General features: G+C 38.0%; 1 protein-coding gene across 2 annotated transcripts in view; it reads right to left on the reverse strand.

Annotated features, from left to right (window-relative positions):
• RELN (reelin) overlaps positions 1–27,760 on the reverse strand; it is a 272,506-nt gene that overhangs the window by 129,343 nt on the left and 115,403 nt on the right. For both annotated transcript variants that reach the window (XM_031595823.2, XM_031595892.2), the window contains exons 5-8: positions 25,367–25,399; positions 24,315–24,393; positions 17,489–17,585; positions 11,921–11,972 (exon numbers count right to left, since the gene is read on the reverse strand). In XM_031595823.2, coding sequence (XP_031451683.2) covers positions 11,921–11,972; positions 17,489–17,585; positions 24,315–24,393; positions 25,367–25,399 — 261 coding nt within the window. The remainder of the gene's footprint in view (positions 1–11,920; positions 11,973–17,488; positions 17,586–24,314; positions 24,394–25,366; positions 25,400–27,760) is intronic.

Genomic DNA, 27,760 nt, shown 5'->3' on the forward strand with positions numbered 1-27,760 from the left:
TGTCTTTTCATGTAATTTTCAGTATGTCATTATTTTCAATTTTACTTTCAAAATTATTATTAATGTTATCCCTATTATTCCATTTTACTGTAATATGAGTAATTCTAAAATAGAAATATTAAAAATATATATTTTTTAAATCTGCAGTTTGAATGTTTGCTTCTCTCTTGACTAACAAAGCAATCATGAGCAAACAGGTGATTAAAATGCAAGTAGTTACATAGCAGAAACTGAGGGCAAATTTGCCCAGGAAAGGGGAGGCATTATTTATCCCATTTCTAGAGATACTAACAGATGCTGCCCCAGCTCTGAGCACAGCCACCCTTGCAGTATGTGACACTGTAAATCTTCACAACCTCTCATCTTCCAAATAAAAAGTTGTACAAAATGACTTCAGACCTTATGAATGAGCCTAGACCATAGTCATTTTAAAATAAGAATGCTCAGGTTTTGAATTAATCATGAAAACAGGTAAGAAAACATGCAGAATGATTACCTTAAAGAAGCTTGTATTAATAAACTACTGCATGAAAGCAAGATGCTGCCTTTCTCTTAAAGCGAGTAGATCACATTAAATCCAATGCTCTGTTGTGGTTTACTGCCTAAATCAAACTAAATCCAGTTAGATTTAACTAGTCAGCTAGTTAGCTAAATTTAACTGTCTAAGACTTACTGTCATACTTTCAATATTAAGGTATATGCATGTGCAGATTACTCTATTTTTAATTTCCACGTTTATAGAATTGTGTGTGAGGAACTAAGTATTTTCTTCTTTTTGCAATGATTTTACTCTTTTTCATAGGCTTCTGCTGAAATTCACAGATTTTTAAAACTTTTGAAAAATGCTGAGGTAAAGACAACCTTCATGGATATCATTTTAGATGATATATTTGAAGCTCTGACAATTTTTGACTTAGTGGAAACTATAAGCAGTAAAACAGCTTCTGTTGTACGCCCCAACTATTTCCATACATTGCATAATCTGAAACATTAATTTATTTTGCCTACACTTTATATGCTTTTGCCCTAAGGGTAATAAAATTGACTTAAAGTTGAATCTAGACACCAACGCTGATAGGAGATGATTTTGACTGGCATAGTGTAATAAAGCTGAGCAGCTCCTGCCTTCATTAGTTTTACCTAAACCAAAACTATGTTTCCCAATTGCTTTCCTACATATTCTGGAGGATTCATAACGTAGCCAGGACTTGACTAGCACTGACCACCTATAGCACGCCCACCTGAGGTGAAGAAGGCTTCTTTTCCTGGAAGTCTCATTAAGTTCATTTTCAATGCTTTCAATGCCATTATTAGTTAATATTTTATGCACCTTATGTTTTAAAATATCATAGAGGTAAAGTACTAGGAATATTTAAGGAGGAATGTTATGAAGGTACTTCGTGACAGGTATTTGCAACCAGGTACTGGTGTATTTGTATCCAGGCTGACAATGGCAGGCAAAATTAATTCAAGACTCACTACAGCTTTGCCTTCGACTGTGTCAGATCTGCATAAATCCGAGTCACATGGCTGTTGGTCTCTAAGATTTGTTAACAGCACTGTTTAGAAGCTGGTGTTTTGCTGAGATAAAACTGGGTGCCATCTGCAAGGGAAGCAATATTTTGCCTCTTTATAAACTGTGACGTCCTCTGCCTCTTGACAACCTCTTGATAGTTCCTGCAAGTGCTTCAGTGGATAAGCAGATGAGATATCTAATGCTGGCTTTAAGAAGAATGAGTCTAATGTGCAACTGTGCAAGAAAAACTCACATGAAAATTTGTAGAAGGGTTTGATTATGTCCTAACTGTAGTCTGAATGGGAGCTTAGAAGAATCCTGTTTATCTAATACCAGAAGATTGCTTTTATTCATTTTGTTAATGTGTTGAATAATGATTAATGTTTGCTAAGGATTATGATTTGCTGATATCGCTTGAATTAAGCCAGACAGAACAGGATAATATAGTGGTCGAATTTGGCTGCCTTGCTAATAGTCTTTTTCCAAATTAATGAACCATACAGTCTGGTATAATGAGCACTCAATGGAAACTGTGGTGGCTTTTTTTTTAGGTATATGTATATGTTGGCCTCTAATCAAGAGCCAGATGATTTCAACCATGTTAAAAAAATGAATATTTTGTCCTGATTATACTGGAAACTCTGATACAAAACCGTGCAACTCACTATTCATGTCATACTGCCTCTGAAAATTGTCTCAAGAGGTCACAAGAATATTTTTATTTTTCCTTGAAACCACAATCTTGAACTTAGTTTCAAGTGTGATTTTTAATTATGATACATTTCTGATCTTTAGTGTCTTTGATTATAGAATCAAGCTTACAAATAAATCTTTTAATGGTAAAAAAAATCTTAAAAACTGGAAGAACAACTGGGTTCTATGTTTTAATTTTAGTCTACTTCTTACTTGAAAATAACTAAATAGTGTTATTGCTGACTACTTGTTTCTCTCTTACAAGAAGATTTTGGCTCTCTGTGCCACTGTGTATGTTTTGACAGACAATCCAGAATAAACAAGTGAACAGAGCAAACTATAATGTCATTGGTGTTTGCCCTTGGTAAAAATCAGAGTTACTCTAACTTCTGTGAAAATTACGCGTCTTGAGATGCAATGTTCTTTTCAGAATTCAGAGAACAGCTAACTTTATTCCTCTGACAGCTTTGGGCTGTTGTCTAAATTAATGAACATGCTTTTAGCCTCCATCATAAAATCACGTAAGACTGGAAGAGCAATTAGTAAATTGGAAGAGAAATTAATAAATATGTTTAAAATTAGTAAATACATTCTCAATTAGTAAATGCATTAATCAGAAAGACTTTGGAACTGAAGTCCTAAAGATTAAATAAAGGTCAAAGCCCCACTGGGGCCATTATCAGGCTGCACCCAGCCAAAAGGCAGCCTTGCTCAGAGCAGGGAACCTCCCACTGCCTCTTTCCACCCACGTCCTGCCAGGGTTATCAATAGCAGTGAATGTACTTTTCGTGAAGTAATCCAGCTATTAAGTATGAGAAGTCTGAGGAAATACTTCTCCGCCTCAATTTCCTCTTGGTCTATTTATGTTCAGAGATACGATGCGCTTCCTGTGCTCACAAAAATTTGTTTTCTTCTAATGAACAAGATAGACCACAGTTCATATTGCTTTTTGTGCTGAGAACATTAAAAGAAAAATAAGCTGTATTTCCTTTCTACCAATTTGCAGTTTATTCTGATGTTCTACAATCTAGCATAACTTTCTGAGCTACAGCCAGCAGGTTTATGATTGTGTTATGTGTATGTTGTCAAATAAATAATTAAATGATGCTTCTAAATTTAACCACATTCTTAAATGCACTATTATTGTTTAGATTTCCTTGCTGAAGGCAAAGTGAGTAAACCTGTTAAGATCTGAATGTAATGGACACCAATTAATTACAGCTACTGAAACAATAATGTCATTAACTCCCCAGAAAGACTCTTACCATGGTCCTCATGTCTGACCAAGTAGTAAGCCCTATAGTAAGTAAGCATTTTCTACTCATATTCCCTTATTGCATTTTTCAATATTAGTGCCATTAAATGCTTAATGTCAGATTATGGAGAGGTCCCCTGAAAGGATGACCTTTTAATGAAGGAGGGCAAAATTTAAATTATACCATTTCAATCTTAAAGTAGTTATTAACTGGTAAATTAACATGTGTTGATAAGAAGAAGAGACCTATTGCTTAACTCTCTGTTAGCAGTCTGAGCAAAGGTCAGTTACTGTAACTATAACACCACAAGGATGTGAAAATGCCACAGGAGGGTATGTAGCATTTTGTTTAGATACCATAGTAGTTCATTTCAGAGGGGCTGTACCAAAAGCACACAATGGACCCAGAACTGCTGTGTGAAAAGTGGCAACTTGAATATAAAGACTTGAAAGTAGTCTTCTTTCCTGCTTTAATGAAATTCCCTTTCACCAGGAAAATTTGGAAAATATTTCTTTCTCAAGCCAAGTCTGGAGTTAAGGTGTGGTTCATTTCTGAAAGCCTAGAAAACAGATTGCCTGTTGTTAACTTTATATGTAGGTGGGTTATAACTGGTTGGGTGAAAGTTTTTTTTTTTTTTTTTTTTTTTTTTTCTGCAGTGCCTGATGGGTTTTCTACATTTTTATCTGCTTTTGCTTTCAGTGATGCCCCTGCTCCCTTTCCCACAAGAAGACCCAGGGGCATTTTGCTGATACGGGGGCTTCCATTCTCCTTCCCCCCAGGAACTGCAGATGCTTTGTTTTGGAAGTTAATTCAAAAATGGACAATTTTCATCATACAACACTGCTATCCTAATACAATGCTATGAGCAGGATTAAGATGAAAGTCAGCCTGTAATCCGGCATTTATTATTTTCAGCAACCAATTTGGTAATGGCCCACATTTGATCGTGTGGAACTGGCTCTGGCACTTGCCCTGGGTCAGAGCCGAGGACCCAACTCCCTTATCTGTGCTGCTTTTCACTGCACAATAAATCTGTAGTGCTCACAGTTTAATTCATAGCAGTGGCAGAAAAACTGTGGTACAGAAGTAATAAAAACAATATTTCATTGTAACCTTGAACTGGCCAAAACAACACAAATCATTTCACCACGAGGCCATTAAAATGTCTTTCCAATATGGCATTAACTTTAAGCCCTTTTTTTGACCTAGGCATTATCAAGGCAGCCTTTCTTGTATAACTCAGCAAAATCAATAAACACCACCTCACATCTCCTCTCATGCTATGTGATGTGTGCTAGATGATGTTACTTATCTGTCTTCCTCTTTCACATTAGAGGTAATTTATAACCAGTGTATCTACACAAAGGACTTCTCTGACAGAAAGGTGAAAGCTACTGGGTTTCATGTCAGGTAACAGAAAATGACAAATCGAGAAGCAAATAAAAAATCTTAATGTTCTTTTACCAAGTGGAAGATAGGCAATGAAGCAAGCAGAAGAAATACATATGGCAAATTACACTGATTTTTGCATTTAATTCTATCAAATTTCCAAGCTTTTTCCAAATGGCTAGGAAATAAATAAGGATAAAACAACCTGGGTGTTGAGATGTGATATGTTATTACTGTTAAGAAAGGACTGAATCTGAATGTAACAACAACTGAGCTTCATTTTATAATTTTGAATTTCTCACAGAATTGGTACTTCAAGTTACCTAGATTAAAAGCTGTTTTTATGCACTATTTAAATTCACCTCAGGCAGGGTCCTAACACATTTTTATTAGTCAGTTACCTGGTATGAAATCCTTCAAAAACTACATACCAGCCCAGGAGTGCCCTTTGTTTGCTTAACACAAGATAATCTCTCTGTCCTGTGGCCACCATCTCCCTTCCTCCACTGTGTGCCTCAGGAATTCTCCTTCAGTGTTTGTACCACAGTCAACATGACCTTATAAATGCACCAGCCACACAAATCTGGTGTTTCTTGGAAGCTGTCGGAGAAGGAGAAAGCTGGGTGCTAAGGGAAGTCATTACAGGTGACTAAAATGAAGAAGGTGGCTCAACATGGCCAAAACATGTGACCTCACAAATTGTGTGTTCAGTGAGGTAGTGAGAGATTTTACTGATCAAATACTCTTCCACGTAGTCCTCAGAAGGGGCTTATTTTTCACTTTAGTATTTCTCTAGAGACACACGAGTGAATTTTCATAGCAATTCTGAGAAGAAATTTCTATGTATGTCTGGTTCAGCTGAGGTACAGTGCTACCTCATAAAATGGCTACTACAGCATTTGTCAGTCACTGGATAGTTTTTGCTAATTGTAAACTAAGCAAACATGAAAATTAAGATAAAGTAGTCAGCAAATATTCCTACCAGCCAAAGCTGTGGCAGATTCAACAAAACGTGTTTGGATGTATGAATTTCTATTGGGTTGTCTGAATCCAAGCAGAAGACAAATAGATGATGTAAAAGCAGTACTGTCACTGAAACAGCTGCCACTAGAAATGAACTAAAATATAATAAAAATGTAAATGACAAGTCTTTGGATTATAGCACGGAGTCAAATGAGTTCATCATTGAACAACTGCTGAGCCAAGCAGTACAGGGATGTTTCAACACTGGTGAGGCCCCACCTTGAGTTCTGTGTTCAGTTCTGGGCAGCTCAATACAGAAAGGACAGTGAAGTGCTGGAGCAGGTCCAGAGAATGGCAACAAGGCTTGTGAAGGGCTTGGAAAATATGTCTTACAAGGAGAGACTGAAGGAACTGGGGCTGTTTAGTCTGAGGAAGAGAAGGCTGAGGGGAGAGCTTATTGCTCTCTTCCAGTATATGAAAGGTGCTTACAGCGAGAGCAGGGTTGATCTCTTCTCACTGGTGACAGGATGAAGGGAAATGGCCTCAAGTTGCACCAGGGGAAGTTTAGGTTGGATATCAGGAAGAACTTCTTTACAGAAAGGGTTATTGAGCACTGGAACAGGCTCTCTAGGGAGGTGATTGAGTCACCATTCCTGAACGTGTTTAGAAACCATCTGGATGTGGTGCTCAGGGGCATGGTATAGTGGTGGGTTGTTAGAGTTAGGGTAGTATGGTTAGGTTTAGGTGGGACGTGATGATCTTTAAGGTCTTTTCCAACCTGAGCAAGTCTATGATTCTATGATTCTGGAGGGAAGGAGAAGGAATTGCCTTCCTGCAGATGTCCTGCAGAGCCCTGCAGACACTACTCCAGGAGAGCACACAGCAAAACTATTTTCTCCATGGACATACCTGGGGGTCACTGAGTCAGCTGCACTATTTATGTCTATATTCTTGTAAAGTAATTAGTATCCATTATGATCTTCTCTTTGCTGGAGCATAAAAGCTTGGCAGTCGTTACTAATCTAAAGGCACATTCATCAATTCTGTTTTAAAAACTACTACTACAACTACTATTACTATTGTAGTTTGAATATATATCAGAGCAAAAAAGAAGTATTTCCCTTATCTACAGGATCAATTACTTGTAGTTTAATTCTCTAGGATTCAGACTGGTAACAAACTGACACTTCAAAAATGAAGAAACCTAAGCCTGAAGAAAAATGCACTATTTCAGTGAAGGTGTTGAAAACGATCTGTACTTTGTCTTCAACAAACATCAGTGAGATCCTTAGTACGTAGATTTACAGAGTAAATCAACTCTGGTGTTGACCCTAGGGACCTTGGTGGTTCAAAAAGAGTAATAGATGTTGCTGTGTTAATGATTCACTAACCTGCTGTCTAAGGCAAGGCAGGGCATGACATGAAAACCCTTTTGGAACCATTTTGTCAAAGATCTGCATCCAAATCAATGACCCTTACTCATATACTAATCAAAAACAATCAATAGCATATTTTAAATTGTTTTCTCTATTGCACTTGTGAAAGACTGCAAAATGAGCAAGCATTAGAAATAGACTGTAAATATTCTAGACCACATAGAAGTTCTTGATATGTGCATTACACAGGGACCTTTCCTCTTAAAAAGAAATGATGCTATAAATATAAAGGTCAAAACAGGCTCAACACACAATTACTCTTCAGTTAAGTAGTGTTCATAGTCTGATGGATTTATAAAGCTCAAGACTTTTAAAGGAAGACAGTGGTGACTGCTCTGCCAGGAAATAAAATTGAAAGAGTGAAATACCTTTCACTTTTGAGCATCTTTGGAGAAATGATTAGCTCTGTTACTTGTTTTTGTGATTAAATGATGAGTTTGTCAATGAAATATTTATGCATGTAAAAGCAGAAAGTGTGACATTTTATTTTCATTTAGGAAATAAATAAACAAAAAAATAGGGAGTATCACAGAATTGTTGGGTTTGGTTGGAAGAGACTTCCGCAGATCATCTAGTCCAACTCCTGCTAAAGCAGGTTCCCTACAGTAGACTTTGGAGGAAAGTGTCCAGGAGGATTTTGAATGTCCCCATAGATGGAGACCCCACAACCTCTCTGGGCAGCCTGTTCCAATGGAACTTCCTGTTTCTACAGAGAACTATTAAGATATTAAAAGAGATTAACAATTTGTATATATTGCTAGAAAATAAAGGGGGAACAGTTAATGACATGCTTTAGTAATGACTGAGGATCTTTTGATAACCATAAAAGTTGATGAACCATAAAAATTGAAAAGAATTTTAAGATATGATCCTTCCTTACAAACATTTTGCATTTATTTAGTCTATGACACTGTCAAATTCACCCTGCTTGTAGAGGAGTGTTTAAGAGTTTTCATGAACAAATCTGAAGAAAGAGTGCTTTCCTTATCAATTATTCCTATTTTCCAATATTTTTTCAGTAGTCAAAAATGACCCATCAATACTAGAGCATGAAGAAGGAGCTATGGAACAAATTTTTTTCAGGGAAATTGAACATTCTCCAGAAACAGTTTTCATGTTGAGACACACATGGGTACAAGGAGCAGCTGCATGGGAGGACATGCTAAGTGTTGGTACTCATCAGCTTCAGCTCGGTGTTTGACACATGCACTGCAGAAGAAGGAGGACTGCAAATAGTCTGACAATGCTGAACACCCACGCAGAGTATGCACAGCCCACATGCATCACAGACGTGGGAGCATATGCTTGAAGAGGATGCCCAAGGAACAGTGCCACTTGCACACCTGACACCTTGGCACTGCTCCTTTAAAGCCTTTTCTATTCCCTTTACAGGATTCCATGAGTAACTTTCCTCCCACCTCTACCTCAGTTATTAATCTCTCATTACTGTCTAGTCACCTTCAATCACATGGGCCTGCATGAATGACAGCTTACGTTCATCCCAGGAGAAATCTAGGGGCTTAGCTAAGGGGAAAAACCTGAGCTTTGGAGTGAGTAATAGAGAATTTCCGGCTAACAACTGAGGCTAACGTCTGTGTAATATTCTGCAATCCTGAGTTCATGGAATCATAGAATCATAGAATCACAAGGATCTCCTCATCCAGATGCCTGTTGAACACTGCCAGGGACGGTGACTCTACCACCTCCCTGGGCAGCCATTCCAGTGGCTGACCACTCTCTGAGAGAAAAAGTTCTTCCTCATGTTTAACCTAAACTTCCTCTGGTACAACTTGAGGCCATTTCCTCCGGTCCTGTTTGTTTGTTGCCTGGGAGAAGAGGCGAAACCCCTCTTCACCACAACCTCCCTTCAGGAAGTTGTAGAGTGCAGTGAGGTCTCCCCTGAGCCTCCTCTTCTCCAGACTAAACAATCCCAGCTCCCTCAGCCACTCCTCATAGGACTTGTGCTCCAGACTCTTCACTAGTTTCGTTGCCCTTCTCTGGACACGCTCCAGGGCCTCAATGTCTTTCCTGTAGTGAGGGGCCCAAAACTGAACACAGTACTTGAGGTGCGGCCTCACCAGTGCTGAGTACAGGGGGATGATCACCTCCCTGCTCCTGCTGGCCACGCTATTTCTAATGCAGGCCAGGATGGCGTTGGCACTCCTGGGCACCTGGACACACTGTCGGCTCATGTTCAGCTGAGCATCAACCAACACCCCCAGGTCCCTTTCCTCTTCACAATCATCCAGCCACTCGTCCCCAAGCCTATAGCGCTGCATGGGGTTGTTGTGGCCAAAGTGCAGGACCCAGCACTTGGCCTTGTTGAACCTCATCCCATTCACCTCAGCCCTTCTGCACACTTTGGCCTACAGCGCATGAATGTAAGCACTGCCCCAGCCCTGGACCACAAGGCAATGCCACTGGAGTGACTCCGAGTGAGTGCAGAATGGCAGAGACACTGTTCTTGCTCAGAAAAGCTACTGTGCATTAATGCCATCCTGTGTGCTGAACACAGCTTACTAACTACCTTTCCATGCTAATTAAGGCTTTATCCTCAGTGCTCCTTTTGAACTTTATTGCCCTTCAGAGTACAAGACTACCAGATGCATAGCACATTAAGAAAACTACACAGAATATCAACTAATGAAAAATTCACTAGGATCTTATCCATTCTGACCATACAGGGATTCGTGATGTAATCAAAGCCAATTTTTTTGCTTCATTTTCCAATCTTCACCTACTTATATAGCTGCAAATGCAGAATTCCATTTGATAATTAGTGATGACAGAAATCAAAGGATATGCACTTTCATGTGGCCACAGCTAGGTGAGAAATCTAATATAAAGGCAATCCCAAAGGATTTCAGCTTAAGGTATTCAGTAGCAGATAGAAAGTGTTGAACCTTCTTTAAGAAAAGGTAATTCTCTTGGATGAATCTCTAAATAGGGTTATGATTAATCTGGACATTTGGGAATAAGATGGAAACTGGCAAATGCCTCGTTCAGCCTTATGATTGTAAAGCCAAGTACTGCTGAGCACAGCAGAAGTCTCCCGGCTCACACTGGTTTTTATCAGTTACAAAACCAATCTGTGCTATAATTCAAGCCCTACATAGGCATGCGGGTAATGTGATACATTTTGAACTTAGGCTGAAATTTTATTTACTCAGATACATATCACCCCTATTCTGCTCTATTACATGGGGGATTTTACAAGTTTCTACTGGTACAGTTCAGGATATTGTTACCATATATGATATTTCCTACTCGGCCATTCTTTGACCTTTTTTTAATTTGACCTTCCCAGATGATAGGACCAAAGACTACTAGTGAAATTCTGGGTAAGGGAAATGCAATCTTCTGTATGCCACCTGTAGCAGGACCCAACTGCCAAGCTGGAACAGCAAATATTCACTGACTATGAATGGTACAGCCACAGGTGGGAGAATGAGACAGAAATGTGTGGCTTTAAAAACCCCAGGAATGCTTCTGTGGGTGAATGGCATGTCCTAACAAAGCAAGTGAACTGCTGCCCTTCCACTGGTTGCATGAAGCTACAGGGCAGCTCCAGGCTGTTTTTTTGCTAGAAGTGCTGAATTTTTGTGCAGTAATTCAGCTTAAGAATGGACATATTTTTCTTGCTTTTTAAAAATGGTAATTCTATATAAAAGCACATATACCAATCATTAGCACTAATAACACTGCTGCGAACTGCACGGTGACAATAATGTTGCCCTCAAATAGTCAAATGAATGACTTCAGGTAGAAACAAATGTAACTGATGTATTTCTGAGCCTTCTAGGATACTGATTTCAGATCCATTATAAAAAAGAAGCAGCCTGCCAAACTGCCTGATAGCTCTTCTTTCCAACTGAGATTTCTAGACTTTAATCACACCTTTGCTGAGATACTTCTAGTGATTTACTTTTTTAAAAATAGGTATATAATTTGGAAATATATATCCAGGAGTCCACAGAGGAAGCAGCTATATTTCTTGCTTGCTTTTTTATTGAACTATTTGTGTCATAAAAACATTTTTCCTTCATACATTGAACACTGAGATTTAAGTTAAGGAATTAAGTGTTTTCCAAGTTTGCCCTCAGCTGAAGCCACAGCTTCTGCAATAAGCCCAAACCACACATTGCAATAACTTACGGCAGGCATTCTAGGTGGTAGAGCATGCCACCACCCTGTAAATAATCAGAATCAGACAGCATCTACTTTTGTTCTGTCCTGCTACCTATTCTGTTTGTATAGATGTGTTATAAACAGCTTTCTCCAACCATTACCCGAAAGACATCGAGGGTTTAAAATATTAAAGAAGAAAAATCCACTGTTGCTAGTTCTATTTTAGAAACAGCAATCACGCATTAGAGAAAGAACAAGTGACTGTAACATTTGCCACTGAGTTATAAAATAGATGTGATAAAGGTTACTCCATGACTACACTTCCCATCATCAGAGTATCCACTGGAATTGCTCCTTTTCAAAGTTTATATTGGATTATCAAGAGATGAATAAATGTGCTGTAGTTTTTACAAAATGATTTTAATCTCTCCTGTCAAGTGCCACACCAGACAAAACAGTGAAGATGAAACTGAGGGTCATTTTCCATTGCAACAATGACTTTTTACGCTTTCTCAGGTGAAAGACTGAGCTAAACTTACCAAGGGAAAACTGAAGGATGGATGCAGTAGTTGTGTTAAGGCCATTGGTGGTCTACAGGAAGAAAAGCAAACAGCAGAGAGATTATGTTAGGTCAGCAAAACAGTACATTCATCACTTGTTTTTCTTTGAAAGCATGGAAGGTCTCTGGATACCTAGATCTCCAGTGAATAAAACTATTAATTTCCTATCCTTTCAGTTAAGTGATTGTGGACACTGCTGTTATGTCATTTTGATTATTGATATCTCATCATATGTCATAGCTGTTTTCCTTCTTTTTTTCTGTTTTTTTTTTTTACTGTATTGATGTCTGCCAAATGATGTGAAATGCTGGCACTTGATCAGTGTTAGGAGATGCAAAAATGAAACAACCCTGTCATCTATGGCCAGCTTGGATAAACATGTGCATATGTAATTCTTTTAATTTACTTTTCAGCACAGAACAAGAAACAAAAATGATCAAAAATAAATAATGAAAATAACATTAAATACAAATAAAATAATAAAATGAAATATTTAGAGGAAATAATATAATCTTAGTCTTCATCAGTAAAGCAAACAAAAACTTGGTGATACAGCATAATATATACCATGAAATTTTGTAGCAGCATCTATCCATCCAACCAAGACCTACAGACAGACAAAAAACTTCAAGTAGGTCACTCTGTATTCAGGACACTGCCCACCTGTGTTGCTTTTCTTTCTCCCTGTTCAATACCCTCATATTTCAGTAGTTCAAATTAGGACAGTTTTATAAGATAAAAAGCATTACAGTATTTTGAAGAAGATAGAACCACTATATTATTTCAAAATTATTTTAAATACACTTTGAAAGTTAAGCTTAACACTACTGCTACGTAAGAAACAAGCCAGAAGCACTACTATAAAGACACTGCCTGATCTAGTTATTTTGTCAAGGAGCTGAAAAATCATAGCAACTATTTCGCAAAGAGAAAGAGCTACTGGATCATCATCCCAAAAAGAAAAGACTCAAAGTTTACTTCATTCCCATTTGCAAAAGACCCAGCAGAGATATGATTTATAACTATAAGCAGACATTGTAGGCTAGAGTGAAAAAGGAAAAATGTACAAAATGAAAGACCACATCAGCAAGAAACAAAAGAAAAAAGGAAAAAAAGACACAAACTGATCAGACAGTAAGTTTATGCAATCTTAAAAATGTCATTTAATTAGAAGAAGAGTGACAGCAAATGCCCTAAGTAAATTCATCTGATATTTATTGCCAGTGGTGCCTGCAGCTTGGAGCTGAAGACCTTGGAGTTGTCCTCCTGTGTCAGAACCCATAGACCAAAACTTCATGTTATTTCCCATTAGAGTAGCGATGGACTCTTCCATTAGGAAATCTGTGGTCCTCACTCATTCAGATCATGTGGATATGGCTAAAGAGAAGCCAAACTTCAGAGCAAACTCAACCCCAGAAGCAAGGTCTGGGGCTAGCAGAGCTCTATACTTTGGCCGCCAGTGCTGAGCAGGGGATCTGCATGAAGGTGGCTACAAGTAGAGCACCTGGAGGACTTGAATACTCTGAGTGATGGAGAGGAAATTGAATAAAAGATAAGATCAGAAACAATAATAATAAAATTGTTGAACTGCAAAATACAGATAAAAAATGGAGCTCATGGACAAACTGTCATTTTCTTAAAAAAACAGCACTCAATTAAAGAGTAGACCCAATTACTTGGAAGATCCTACTATGGCATTATTACAAAGACAATGTTGTCAGCATTTCTGAATGGCAAAAAGCACATTTTCTGTATAATTTCCCCAAGTCACACAGCAAAAGCACAGATTCTTCCATTCTCAGGTATTCCTGTTCACTTTAATTATCTACTGTGTAGATTTATATGAAAACTGGAGAGAGATCTCTCATGTCTGAACTCCCTTATTTCCCTGCACATCGCTGCATGACAATGAACAAAAGGTGATCCAAAATGCAGATGTTTTCTGTTACTTAGGACTCCAGTGACGCAGAACTAATGCTATCTCTCAGCTCCCTGTTTCTGTCCTTCTGTCTTTGGTTACTTTCAGAAAAATATCCATATCTTTGCCAATGTATAATCAGAATTTGTATGTATATTCACATCTATATGATTAACAAATTCCTGGGTGACAGGACAGCTTTCACCATTCCCTTCCATGTATTAACATCAGTATTTAGATGGTAAGAGGTAGATCAGCTTGAGTAGCTCACTTCAGTCAAGCTAATGGTCTTCTTCCTTTGCAAGTTAGTTTTAACCTGGACTCATTTACAAATAACATATTTTACTATGCAGCCCACCAGTGCTTGTGTGGATAGCATCTCTGCCTCCAGGCAATGGTGCAGAAGAGCAAAAGAGATTCAGATTGTCCAGTGCTGGTTTGCACCAAGTTAAGATATTTGTGAAATTATAATAGACGGACACCTGGTCCTGGGTCCCAGTGGGTGTAGGTGAGCATGGGGCATGACTTTACTATCCAAGCAGCTTTTCAGTGAATGACGAAGAACATCAGAGAGATTTTTGTTTTCCTTCCTCCACAATGAGAAGAAAAGGGTCCATGAAATGGCTTGTTTTGGCATGAGTTTTTGATGTCTTTTTTTTTTCTACATACACACTTAATACAGAGGAAATTTTCTTACAAGTGTTAACAAATGGGATCTTTACTGAAATGCAGTAAAGATTAGCTGATAATAAGGCTACAAGTGCCTTAGGAGGATGAATGAAAATTTAAGTAATTAATCACAGCTAGTAATGATCTGTGAACAGATTTGGTGGGAAGATTCTCAACCATCACAATAATCTCAAATAGCAATTTTCAAAACTATTTGAAAATTTGCCATTATCTATAGATTATATTTGCAGAAAATACAATTTTTCTCTCCTTGGAATATTTCTAAAAGACAACTATATTATTTATATCAGCCCTTTTAAAATTGCAATCGTCCCAATTTATGTTCATTCTGTCAGGATTGATTCAATACTACGTATCGCATTTATCATGCCAAGTAATAAAGTGCTTTCTGACTTGAGTTATGAGTACCTATTATATTAGCTTACTTTCAATTAATTATGTTATGTCGTGCAAGTTCTAATTTCAAAATGAAACCCTTTATCAATGTTCAGGAGCTCATATTACCAAGAAATTAAATGTTATCATTTATCACAAAAGGCATTCAGAAAAAAAATAAAAGAGAATATGTTGAGAGTTGTTCAGGTAATGTTTTAGAAAACAAGAAACAAAATAACAACATTTGATCTTCCAAAAACATTTTGAAAAGTCTTGTAATGGACTGCTAAGTTCAGATACTGCAGAAAGGAAAGCCTACTTTTTTCTGAGCAGGCAGGGAGTCTTTAGTAGCTATTTTTCTCTGCAACATCCCTCACACTAAATATCTTTCCAGGATTTTACCAGTGGTAAATTCTCACCAACAGATGCAGACAGTTGGTATTAAACAACCTCTCCCTGCAGCAGCAGGCAGCTACAGGCAGTAAGGAGCGGAGACAGAGGTCAAGGCAGAAAACCAGTAGCTGTCACAGTTGTTGATACAATACATTTTGCAAATTCAACTCCACTTAGTATTTTAAAGCAATAATGTGGAAAAAGGAGCCATGAACAGAAACAGATTTCAAGAGCAATTTCAAGAATCGACTCAAAAAATAGGTAAAGATTGGAGAAGTAAAAAAGGTTTTAAAAATTTTGACAGGAAGAAATAAATTGTTTAGATGCTGAAAGATGGTTGCACATGAATATCAAGTCATTTCAAAGAAAATTAGGATTAAAATATGTGTCCATACTGGAAAATGAACCCAGGTCAGACCTGTGGTATGAGCAGTGTCTTGTGCTCACCCCAAATATTAAACCCTTCATAAGGATTTGATTTTTCGGCAACATTGCCATAATATTTATACTTCCATTATTAGGCTTAGAGCTGTTTATAAGCATGATTATTTTTTCATCTGATTATTTAATCACACTGCTTAGGCTTCATAAAACATTTTTTCCCAAGTTTCTGATGCTATGACTGTGCCATTTTGCCATGTGGCAGTACAAGAGATACAGTCCAATAGTGGACTTCTAAGTCAATTTGCGATTCTGAAGGTAGGCTGAATTACATAGCAGCAGGAAGAAGACATCTAATTAACAACATTTTAAACTACTTGGGACCCTTGATTTGCTAAATGCAAGTAAGTTATTTTTCAAGAAGTGTTACCTACATGCAATACTGGAATTTAAAATGAGTAAAAAAATGTGGAAAAAACATCCTAGTGGTGTGACTTCATTTCTGTACAAGACATAAAACAATGCATCTCTTCTCAAGGCAGTTAATGAAGCTTAGCGTGTTCAGAAAGGACTCAAAGTAGCAGAGAGGCAATTTAGCAGCACTGTCAGGATTTCCCTGCTGGAGTTGGCTATGGAGGGAATGACTGAAACTCTCCTTTACCCATAAAATAAATGAATTGCTTTTAAATCTGTTTATGCCTGTGAGTCACCAGCAACATCTACATTGCATTTGTGCAATTCTGATCTCACTTAAAGATGTAAAATTAATCCCATTAAAGGAATTGTTAGTGTCTCAAACAGGGAGAAGATTCTTGGCCAAAACCACTTCTGTTTTATGGCACTCTTCCATCTATCCTCTTCAAATAGCTCTCATTAGCCTCTCCCTCCACTCAGAATACTACCGAAAACATGCAAATTAATTTTGAATTATACAGGCTTTGAGTTGCTCTTGTAATTTTTCAGTTCTTTCAAAAACTCCCATTTTATCTACATCACTGCAGCTAACTGCTGGTGTCAGCTGCAGCGTGTGGGCATTGGTTATATATCTTTCAATTAATTTCCCCCACCCAGATGATCCCAAGATAATGCAAGTTGCACCATGTTGTTTCTTTCAGCAATTTTATGGCCAAACTACACCCCAATGAAATTAATTCTGTCACCTTCATCATGACTCAATTTGCTACATACACTTTCCTTAGACTGGCAGGTGCTTGCTCTAGGCTGCATTTAAATCTGTAGAATGCCTTGTTTGCAAGTGATGCTTTACAACCAAACTAACATTTGTCAACAGCAACAAGAAAAAAAAAAAAAAAGGGATGGAGCTAATAGAATAGAATATAAGAAGAAAAAAGAACCTTGTCTTTATTTCATTGTCAGAAATAAAAAGACGATGACAACAATTTGATAACAAAGCTCTGTTACATCACCTTGCACAGAATCACAGAATGGCCTGGGTTAGAAGGGATCTCAAGGGTCATGAATCTCCAAGCCCCTTACCACAGGCAGGGCCACCAACTTCCACGTTTACTACTAGACCAGGCTGCCCAGGGCCCCATCCAACCTGGCCTTGAACACCTCCAGGGACAGGGCATCCACAACCTCTCTGTCTTTACAGATATTTTAAATAATGAATATACACTGGATCAAGAGATTTTCCCTTGCAAAAGATTGCAACAATTTTTGGTTATCAGTCATCCATTATTTTGGATGTTCCTGTGGTGTTCTTCCATGGCATTATCACCCTTGCTAAGGAGACCGTCTGCTGAGCACTAAACCTGCAAAGCACTCACCAGCTCTCGGGGACCATATGGCTCACAGAAAGTGATGGCACTGCCGTGCATAATCACACCACACTGCTCTCCGATCTCACAGTTGCTGCATTCAGACCTGCAGGAAGAACAGAACATGTTCAAAATGGAAACGAGAAACCACATGCTGGATACGGCATCAGGCACGAAGACTGTAAAATAAGACTCTTATATTTTGGCACTCAAATCACACTGTTTCGCTAACACGAGGTCAAGTACCTCTAAGTCCAGGGTGCTAAATCTCCCTCTTGATAAAAGACCCTGTGGATAGGTAGATAGGTACTTGCTCTTGACTGCAAAACATGGGTAGGATCAGATCAGAGAAACAAACCAGTGCAACTGAGTGATTTTATGATGCCACTTCAAATCACAGGGACAGTAAGTAATTCAGAGGTGTCCTAGTTTGCAAAATTTGCAACACCACTTTCCTGCTTTCCTGCATCACTTTTGCATGGGTTTGGCTTTACCACCTTTCTCTCGGGGACAGAAATCTCATTCATGGAAATGAACAGAATAAAACACTCTGATCTGGAGAGAAAACCAGCCTTAGTATGCGTTCAGTCCTCTACTGCCCTCATGCAGCATGGGTGGAGACCAAGGCCTAGCACAGAGCTTGGCCTTCAGGCAGCTCACTGAGTTCCTCCTGACAAGGCTGTCGCACTCCCTCCAAACAGGAACAGGAATGGACACTGCAAATTTTGAAACCTTGAACTCTCCAGCTGCAGGGTTATCTATTCTAAAGGGCAGGCTGAAGGTGAGAACCAAGCAGGGAGGTGGCACTGTTGCAGGGGAGCTGGGAGTGTTCAGCATCTGCCATCTATGCTGTTGCAAATCAAATGTAGAGACACCATTTGCTCTGGGGACAAATCCATTGTAAGCAATGGTGAATTCACTCCAAATCTTCTCATTTCTTTCCAATTTCTGTCTGTACTTTGATAACTGGTATTTTTAGAGTCTAAAGTGAACTGGACTTCAGTAAAGGGGTGCTTAGACCTTTTCTTCTTTGGCTACTCTCACACAAAATGCCTCTGGCTTGGCCACCTTTTCTGATGCAGTGTGCCACAAAAATACACATTCCTATAGTTTAGTAATTTGCAAAGGCTTGATTTCATTCTTTTAATTCTCCAGCTAATTTCAGGATGACAGAAATCAGATGGAAAGGATAAGATTTCAACAAGATAGGGGCTTGTTGATACATATGATCATAGCAATGATCACAGTTAATTCCTATACAAATTTCCTTGATCTTTTTCACTTCTTTTCCTAAATTATGGTGCTTGTTTGTCTTTTCATTGGTAAATGTTGTGCCAAACCTCTGTCAAGTCTTTTTGTAAGCATCTTGAAGCAGGATATTTCTATTCCTGAGTGTCTAAAAATGATAAGCACACCATGGGCACACTTAGGACAATTTAAATCTCTGAATGCATTGCTGGGAATGGGCCAACAGCATCGTCAAAGGGTCAAATCTACCCAGAGAGCTGGGGCTGAGGGATAGATGTTAGACTTTCAGATGCACAGATGTAGTGAATAATTGATTGCACTTGTTATTTTGGGTTTCTTCGCTTGATCCAGGGTCAACTCAATGCAGGGCTGGCTCTAATGTGCCCAAGTCTATTACAGAAATCAAAGATGAATACCTCTTCCCACTTCATAAGTCACTCCCTTATTCTAAGATTTTACTGAAGTAAATTTCATTTCCAGTTCCCAGAATAAAGTCAGATTTAAAACATCCTTGATTTTTTCCTTGTACGGATATTTAACTAAGGTCATTCAGCAAATCACATTGATAGCATTTAGTATTTTGGATTTAAGTAGCAAAACTGAATCCTCTAATAAAGTAATGTAGTTTCTATTGATTTCAATGAATTAATATTTACTTACATAAGCCACAGCTGGCCCATAATTTTATTTTTCAGTATTGCTCAAGAAGAGAGCATATGAGTGAACTGAAGTGTGCCTTAGGAAAGGGCAAAGAAACAGGGTTTAGAGTGTGTATGTTTTCTCATCTAAATTTCACTTGATCTCTAAACTCTGGTAACTGAAGAACATGGGAACAGCATAAGAATACCTGGAATTCTGTAGTATTCTGGCTGCTTATAATCATTATTTTATTATTTATATTACGTGCCCCTATGCTTTTGGGTTTTATAGCAGAGTAACTGTCTGAAATTTCCATATATGCAGAGACACATACATGGCAGGAAAACCTTATCTGCGAATACTACATATGGAACATTTGTGCCCTAATAAAAGGACATACTACTTAAGCCAAGTGATAATGTAATTGTTTTATTATCATATATCAATAAATATAAAATGATTTAGCTGTTAATTTATTCTACTCCTGTAATGTGGTCTACAAATGTAATACAGCTCTTTCATCACCACTCATCTTCTCTAGGATGACTCCTCTCATTAGAAATTGTATGACTGCTGGTAATCCTTCTTCAAATCTTTGTGCTCTCTTTGAAATGTATCACTTCTGACAACAAATTGCCCAGCAGCTTGACAGGAATGTATGAAGAGTAGGGTAATTGATCTGGTGTTCCTTAGATCATCATCATCATCATATTACGTGTTTAGAAATGACCCAATTTACTCCTCTCTGGTGCAGACAGTAAGGTTAATTTCTTTTCCATTCATATAACCAGGAGACAGTATTAATCGCTCTGTCTAGGTGCAGCTTTTTGCTTTCTCACCTGCCTGGTATAAAGTCTTAGCACATTAAAATCACTTCAGCTTTCTCTTCACAGCTGGTTCTCACTGGCACTGTTGACGTTTGTTATATTCATCTAGATGTCTTCTCTGCAGACTGCCATCACTCTCATCCCCAGCCTAGAGTCTCTTCTCTCTCAGCTATTGTTCTTCTCTTTGCTGGAGGGGAAATGCTTCCTCATCACTATTTGTCATCTCGTTTCCCTCTACAATATCTGAGTTTGTGGACATTTTATTGACTGATGTATTTTGTGATGTTTGGACTATAAAGAAGGTAAACATCTCAAACTGCCATGAGATTTTAAAACATAAATCTTTCTGAAGTTTAATCCCACAGTTTTAGTGCAATTTGGAAATCACTTTAGGACCTCTCTCTCCTGTCACAAAGCTCTCTGCCATTTCTGTGCCACTGGAAATATCACTGTACCTCTTCATTTCTCATACGCTATGAAGAAGTGATGGAGTCTGTTTCTTGCTGATTGATTTTACTTGCTCAACTTTTCTTCAAATTGTCTTTGAGGAGTTTATCTTTTGTAAGTAATTGCTGTTTGGAGTGTCAATGGGCTTTGAGATGAAATATGGCACTAAATTGAGAGAGTTTATTCAGCAACAGCTTCCACGTAGAGTTTTCCTTTTTCAAATGTACTGAATTCCTTGTTATCTACATCCCTGTTGTTAAAGCATAGAGTTGCCAGAACCACTATTAATTTATGCATCTGTTTTCCCCTCTCACTTTGTCTCAAGATTAATTCATTTGGTATAAAGATATCTTCTTCTAGATTTGTTCTTGTTTGAACTGTTTTAGTTGTTATATGACATCATTTTTTACTCTTCTCTGTTATGAGATTATATAGAGGCAAGATGATCATAGAAGCATGTATCCAGTGAACTAGACTATCTTTCACATATCACCTATATTGGTCCCTCATCCTTTTCTCATCCAAATATCATTTGGTCTTTTATCTTCCAAGGCACAGACCACATGTTTCAGAAAATGCCAAAATCTTCTTTCTCTGCCGCTACTATGAACTATTCATCTTATATATCAACTAGAACATCATAAAAGCAAATTACATTTCTAGAAACATGCAGTTCTTCCTTCAGAAAAGTTTTATTAAGCTTTACCTCCCCTAAAGACTAGAGAGCAGGCTTCCCTGTGCAAGGGCTTCCTGTATTCAAATTTACATGATACAAATTTCCTTTCTCTGCTGAGGAAATCAATTATTTCCATGGTTTCTGGGCTTTCTGAACTAACACACTCCTGCCAGCTTACAGCATATAGACCATGAAGCAGTTGTGCTATTAGACTTCACTGAAAAATGCAATACAAGTTACAGTCTTCGTAACTGGACTGCAGGTCAGCTGTGAACTGCTTAGCATGTGATGTATTGATGACAGAGTAGGACTCACTTAACTACCTTACACACCAAATACATGTTAGACATGAAATACATTGGGTATTCATGAATCCAAGAGTCATATTATTTCAGAACAAAATGAGATCTTTGTAAAGTACATGGCAAATGTGATTAGAAAAGTGAGGAAATCTTTGCTTAAATAAATAAGTTTGTATGCTTCTAAAGTTTGGCAACTTTAGAAATAGTCACATTCTGACAGTATTGCTTTCTGGAAGAGGGAAGTAGAAAACTCAGTTGAACACAACCCACAAGGAAATCTCCATGGTGGCTGAGTCCCAAGAAAATGAAAGAAAAGAAAGATGCTTCAGTTCCTGCATTCCCAGTACAGAAGCCCTCCCTGTTTCCTCCTTCACCTGATGTTTCCTTGCTGCCTCTTCCTTTCCTCTTTCTTTCCCACTTCAATTTTTCCTGTTTTCTCTTTATTACCAAACTGTGATTTTTATCAGGAACCCATTCCCAGATATTGTGATTTTTCTGATTACAAAGAGCCCTATCCCATCCCTTCCTTTCTTTTCACCTCACACCTCCAGAAACGCCCATGGCCATCCCTCTCATTTCCTAAGCCTCTGAAGGAACAAATGGCTGCTGGGTAGGATGCGTCTTGTAATGCATTTCAAAGATCAGAAATCTATATTAAAACAAGCAGACACTCTCAAAATCATATAGTGCCATTGTGCAAAATAGCTATTTGATGTGGGGTGGCACTCTAGCTCTGCTGGGACTCAGAATTAGGCACACACATAAGCTACAAAAGGCTTTGCTTGTGCACTTGGACTGTACACATCTTGCTGGAGTTGTGTGTGCAGAGAGTGGTACAGAAGCTGTGACAATGCTAATCACACCAAGCCAGCGTTGCATAGGATCTGGAAAGAAAAGGCCAGAGGAAAATATTAACTTCTCTCTTTTCATCTTTACACAAATAATGGCTTTAGAAATTATTAGAGGGGCTTAGTTTAACTGGCCCCTGGTGACAAGGCGCTGCCGGAGGGTTGGTGCAGCAGGCAGCTGCTCCTGTGCTCAGAGCACAGAGGAGCAGGGCCAGAGTGGGGCTGGAAATCCTGCTCCAGCACTCACTGCAATTGTTTGTGATAAAGATGGGATTTTAGCAGCTGCCAGGGGAAAAATGCAATTTTAGGGGGGATGGTGTAAACTGCTAATAATCCCTGATTTAACTCCCACAAGACAACCAAATGAGAGTGAGCTTCCTGCCACTAAGCAGCTCTTCACTGGAGGGAGAGCTACTGCAGAAATCCTTTATGCAGAAAAGCTCATGACACCTCATTATAGTTTTATTTGTGCTCCACTTCCATTGAGCCTTGCCGAAGACATTGCCTTTCTGGTGTCATTACAAGAATATCAAGGCATCCATTGCAGGACTGCAGTGAGTTTTAGGACTCTCTCCAAGCACACACCTCTATGCACAGACCCACCAGCCAAGGTGGGTCAAGGTTATTCCATAGAGACCACATCCAAATCTCAGAGACAAAAAGAGCAGGACACAAGGGCCTCTTTTAGACTGAAATTTCTCTGTTGAGACTTCTGAAAAGCAAGGATGAATTTGAAGATAAGAGAGCAATGAATAAATAAATTATGGAGGCTCCCAACAGACAGGCTCTCTGTGAGTTATGAGACATCTGCAGGGAAATAATGCCTCCTCTCATTTCCTTCCACTCAAGTCCATTTAACACGCTGCAGCTAAAGCTATCTACCTTGGCAGCTATTCTGTTACCCATTAAGAGTCCTTGATCTATTCATTCACATAAGAAAAATAGTTGGTTGGTTTTTTTTTTTTTATATTACAGCATTCCAGGTCCTTAATGCGTCTGTCCAGAAAAACATTTAAAGAGAAAATACAAAAGGAACAAAAGGAGGAAAAATAGTAGGCACATACTAAAACCTGTTACAATAAATATATGCAAAAAGAAAAATATCTAGCATTTCATAAACCGTAATCTTTTTACATGAGATGGTGAAATGCAAAAGACCTGCACATACAGGAAACTGGGAGAGACCTTAATAAAAAGGAAAACTAAATCAGATTTAAAAGAACAAATGTATTCCTAAATAACAAATGCAGTAACTGCTAAAAGGCACATTTTGTCTGAAAGAGATAAAGTAACTCACTAAAATATCCCTGTCTTGTATGAATGAAATTAATGAAATTAGTAACATTTATGAAATGAATTGAACTGAAATGAACTGACATAAATTTCAACTCCAGTTGATTTTCTACTTTGAATGTTTTGGAAGTATCTTATCTCAGTTTAAAATGAGTTTTACTATAGTTAGCTTCACCAGAAATACGTATTACATCAACAGGAAATGAAAAAATAATCAAAAAACAAAATTCAAGCATTCAAATGCTTTGATATGAAGAAATCAACATTTTCACACAAAATCATTCATTCAGAGTTCTGCTCTACTCCTTGCATTTTTGGATTAATTCAAAATTTGAACTGAATAATAATTTCCTGCTCACTTCAGTGGACATAAAAATTTCTCACTCAATCATTAATCAATAAATTAATAAGCTAGTATATTTACATCTTTATGGAGTAAAGGCATACATAAGGTTACAACAATGTGAGCTGAGGTATCTAGGAATTAATATAATACTCTGTAATAACCAGAATGTTTTAATTTACTGAAATGTGTGTACGAAGTCTGAAACTCACCACATGCTAGGATTCAATTCTTGCTGATGGTAAGAGTCAAAGTCATCTCGTAGGATGATGCTGTCACTGTGCATTTCAGCTAGAACAAAAGAAAACATCATATGAAAAAATCCAGTGTAATCACCTCTTGTTTTCCAGTTCTGACAAATACATGCTTAATGTTTTAACATCTGTTGTTTCTTCTGAAAGTTCAGAAAAAAAACCAACTTCCAAATCCATAATTTGGAAGCACTGGCACGAGGGGAGATGAGATGTCCTCATGAGAGTACTCTGTTTCTAAAAGTCAGGAGGTCCATTCTGATAACTCACAAGCAAAAAGCCATGAGTTCATTGGGATTTTCTGCTGCAGTCAGTGGAGGTGGAAGTAAAGGCCTATTCATTCAAGATGCCTAAGCTGTGAGTGAGATTACACAAGTGTTTCCAACCATTAACCTGCAAGCTTCGGATTTCAGTTTTTACCCTAAGTTTACTGTTTCATTTATATATTAATGGCCAAAACACTCAAACCCTGAAACTTGTTCCAGTAGTTGTATTAAGCAGACACTTTTTCTACACATACTTGCAGGAAATGAATTAAGTGACTATCACCTTCTATTCAGGATGAGCAAAGATGCTGCAGTCTCATCTGCAATTACTAACTTACAGCTCAGCTGTTGATGGGTGCAGGTTAGTGCTCTGTGGGACACCCTGCTGCTGGGTGGAGGTGCACAGGGACAAAACCTTCCCAGTAACCCTGCTCTGGTGTGACAGCAATCTCCCACAGTGGAGGTTATTTGTCCTTATTCAAATGGTAGCTCTAACGCAGAGCTAGAAAGAAAATTTCTGCAGCGTGATATACTCACACTGCAAAGGCTCAAAGGCAATAAATAAACAACAATAAAAATCACAATGAAAAAACAACTAATCAGAGTTAGACATAATTCAATTCATTTTATATTAGTTTCATTTTTATTTGAATTCCCCAGAGCTAGTTTCATGTGACCTTACGGATTGTTTATTATAACAAAGTTAGTGTTTCTGAGTTCTAGTAGTAAGAATGACAAATCACCTACCTAGGTGAGGATGTAATGGAGCTTCTGTTGGAGCTGTGGAGAACAAAGACACACAGTGCATGAATATCTGCTCTGATCAGTGCTTAATTGCAGCATTAAAGATCAGTTTGGCATAAAACAAATTCTAGCAGCGTGTTCTACTAAGTCAACTCTTCAGACATTTTAATTATGAAAAATATGACACATTAAGAGTTATACAAATATAATAGGAGCTAAAAATAAATAAATATTCTCTGATTAAAATAAGCACCAATAATAAATGAAATATATAAATTGTTGGACAGCAAGGTAAGAAAGATTACTTCTAGTCAAGGATTATGAAATACTAGAAACAGCTCAGAATAAGAGTCAGTAATTTAATAATTTACTAGGAGAGTGAAAATTAAGTTGAATAAAAGAAATAAAGTCTAAGGGAAGCAAAAAAAAAAATCCATATTTTGACCATTTATGCTGCTCAAGACAACATTTTACTAGGCACATTGCTGGAAGGAAAAACCCTACTTTACCTAGTGCAACAAATAAGGGATTATCTCATCATATCACTGAATCAACACTTATTTTTGAGCACATTTTTGCATGGACTGCTGAACTGATTCCCTAGTAGATCCTTTCACAAAATAGTAGAATATATTAATGACACACTGTATATGGGTATGTGCATTTGAAATGACTAAACTTGATTCAGTAATCATTTCCTAACGCTTTGAAACAGGAATCTTGGTGTAAAGTTACACAAATGAAAACAGAACATAAATACATATATAAACAAAGAATTCAGGCAAGGTAGAACAGAGTGCTAGATACTGCATAGTAGCTACTACAGTGATAACTTCACCCAGTGTTAAATCCCAAATATGTTACATCTCATTCAAAGAGCACATATCAGTGAGCTCATGGGAAGCAGCTATCTTGTTTGCCTCTCAGTACCTCATAAAAGTGGCTATATTTCTAGCTGTGTTGTACTTCAGAAAACAGAACACAAGTAAAAGAGAAAAGATGATTCTGACTTTCTTGTTGAGCACTGACCTAAATCATGTCATAGTCCTTATTTCTTTATAATATGGCAAAAAAAATTACTGAAATACTGCAATTTTTGTCACAACATCTGACCAATTTTTAAAAATTTAGAAAAAAAATTAAAAATGAATGCAGCAAGCTGTGTAGGGCCCTCACACACAGTCATCCGAGACAAATATCAGAAATTTCATTTTTTATCTTCCTATTTTCTCCTTAACCATTTGATTTGATTAGAGGCACGACATTTTGTAATGAAACTGCAATATTGCATGGGAATGTTCGTGATTAAGAAGATGGAGCAAGAAACAAGCAAGGTATCTGCTGATCAGAAAAGGATGGCAAGCAGTATGGATTTAGCTCAGGCAGGTGGCTTTCCCTCAGCTGACTTACAACACAGGAGACTGCCATCTTTTACACCATAAAGTAACCAGACAGTGCTGAAGACAACAACATGGCCACTGAAAGCTTCACTGCAGCAGAGAGCAAGGACATTCTTAAGGGACTTATGTTGTACAGAAATTGCAGACAGGAAAGAAATATGAAATGTTTTTTTTCTTTTGCATCTAACAGGATGCAAGGAAATGGCCTCAAGTTGCACCAGAGGAAGTTTAGATTAGGTGTTGGGAAGAATTTCTACATGGAAAGAGCAGTTCAGCATTAGAACAGGCTGCCTGGGGAGGTGGTGGAGTCACTACCTCTGGAGGAATTTAAGAGATGTGTGGATGTGGTGCTTAGGGACGTGTTTTAGTAGTGGACTTGTAGTGTCAGGTGATGGCTGGATTTGATGATCTTAAGGGTCTTAAAGACCTCAAAGATTCTGTGATTTTATGATTCTAACACAATGTATTTTTATAGAAGAAAATGATCCATGTAAAGGTGTGAGCAGCAGCCAATTTGTCTTCCCGAGCAGAAATGCTCATTATGACTAGCAGTGGCCCAAACTTTCATCACAACTTTATACAAGCTGGACCAATTGGACACCAACTGCAAGCTAGATCTTGGCACTGCCTCCACGGTAATGCTGGTGGATACTGCCCAGGAAAAGGCAGCATTTGTATTTTGCACTCCCAAACATTGTTCTTCTCCACGGAGGCATGTATATACTTCTTATAAGACTTTAGAAACTCTTTGCGTAGAAGAAATGGATTAACTTGGATTAGCTGAATTGTTTCCTAGGTAGAACAATGCAGCTGCTCTGTTGGTTTTTTTGCCTGCAGGAAAGGAAATACACTGTGGTGTGAGATTTGAAATACTCCTGATGTTGCTAGTGGTTAAGCCTAAAATAAGACCTCTGTCTCTGATGCTCTGTATTAACCCTTTTCATTAGTTCTGGGTCAGCACAAGAGGGGATCTGTAAGGACAGGCGTGGCTGAGAGC

This window comes from Phasianus colchicus, chromosome 1, assembly GCF_987193195.1.
Source record: "Phasianus colchicus chromosome 1, bPhaCol1.hap1.1, whole genome shotgun sequence".
In the NCBI taxonomy this organism is placed as follows: domain Eukaryota; kingdom Metazoa; phylum Chordata; class Aves; order Galliformes; family Phasianidae; genus Phasianus; species Phasianus colchicus.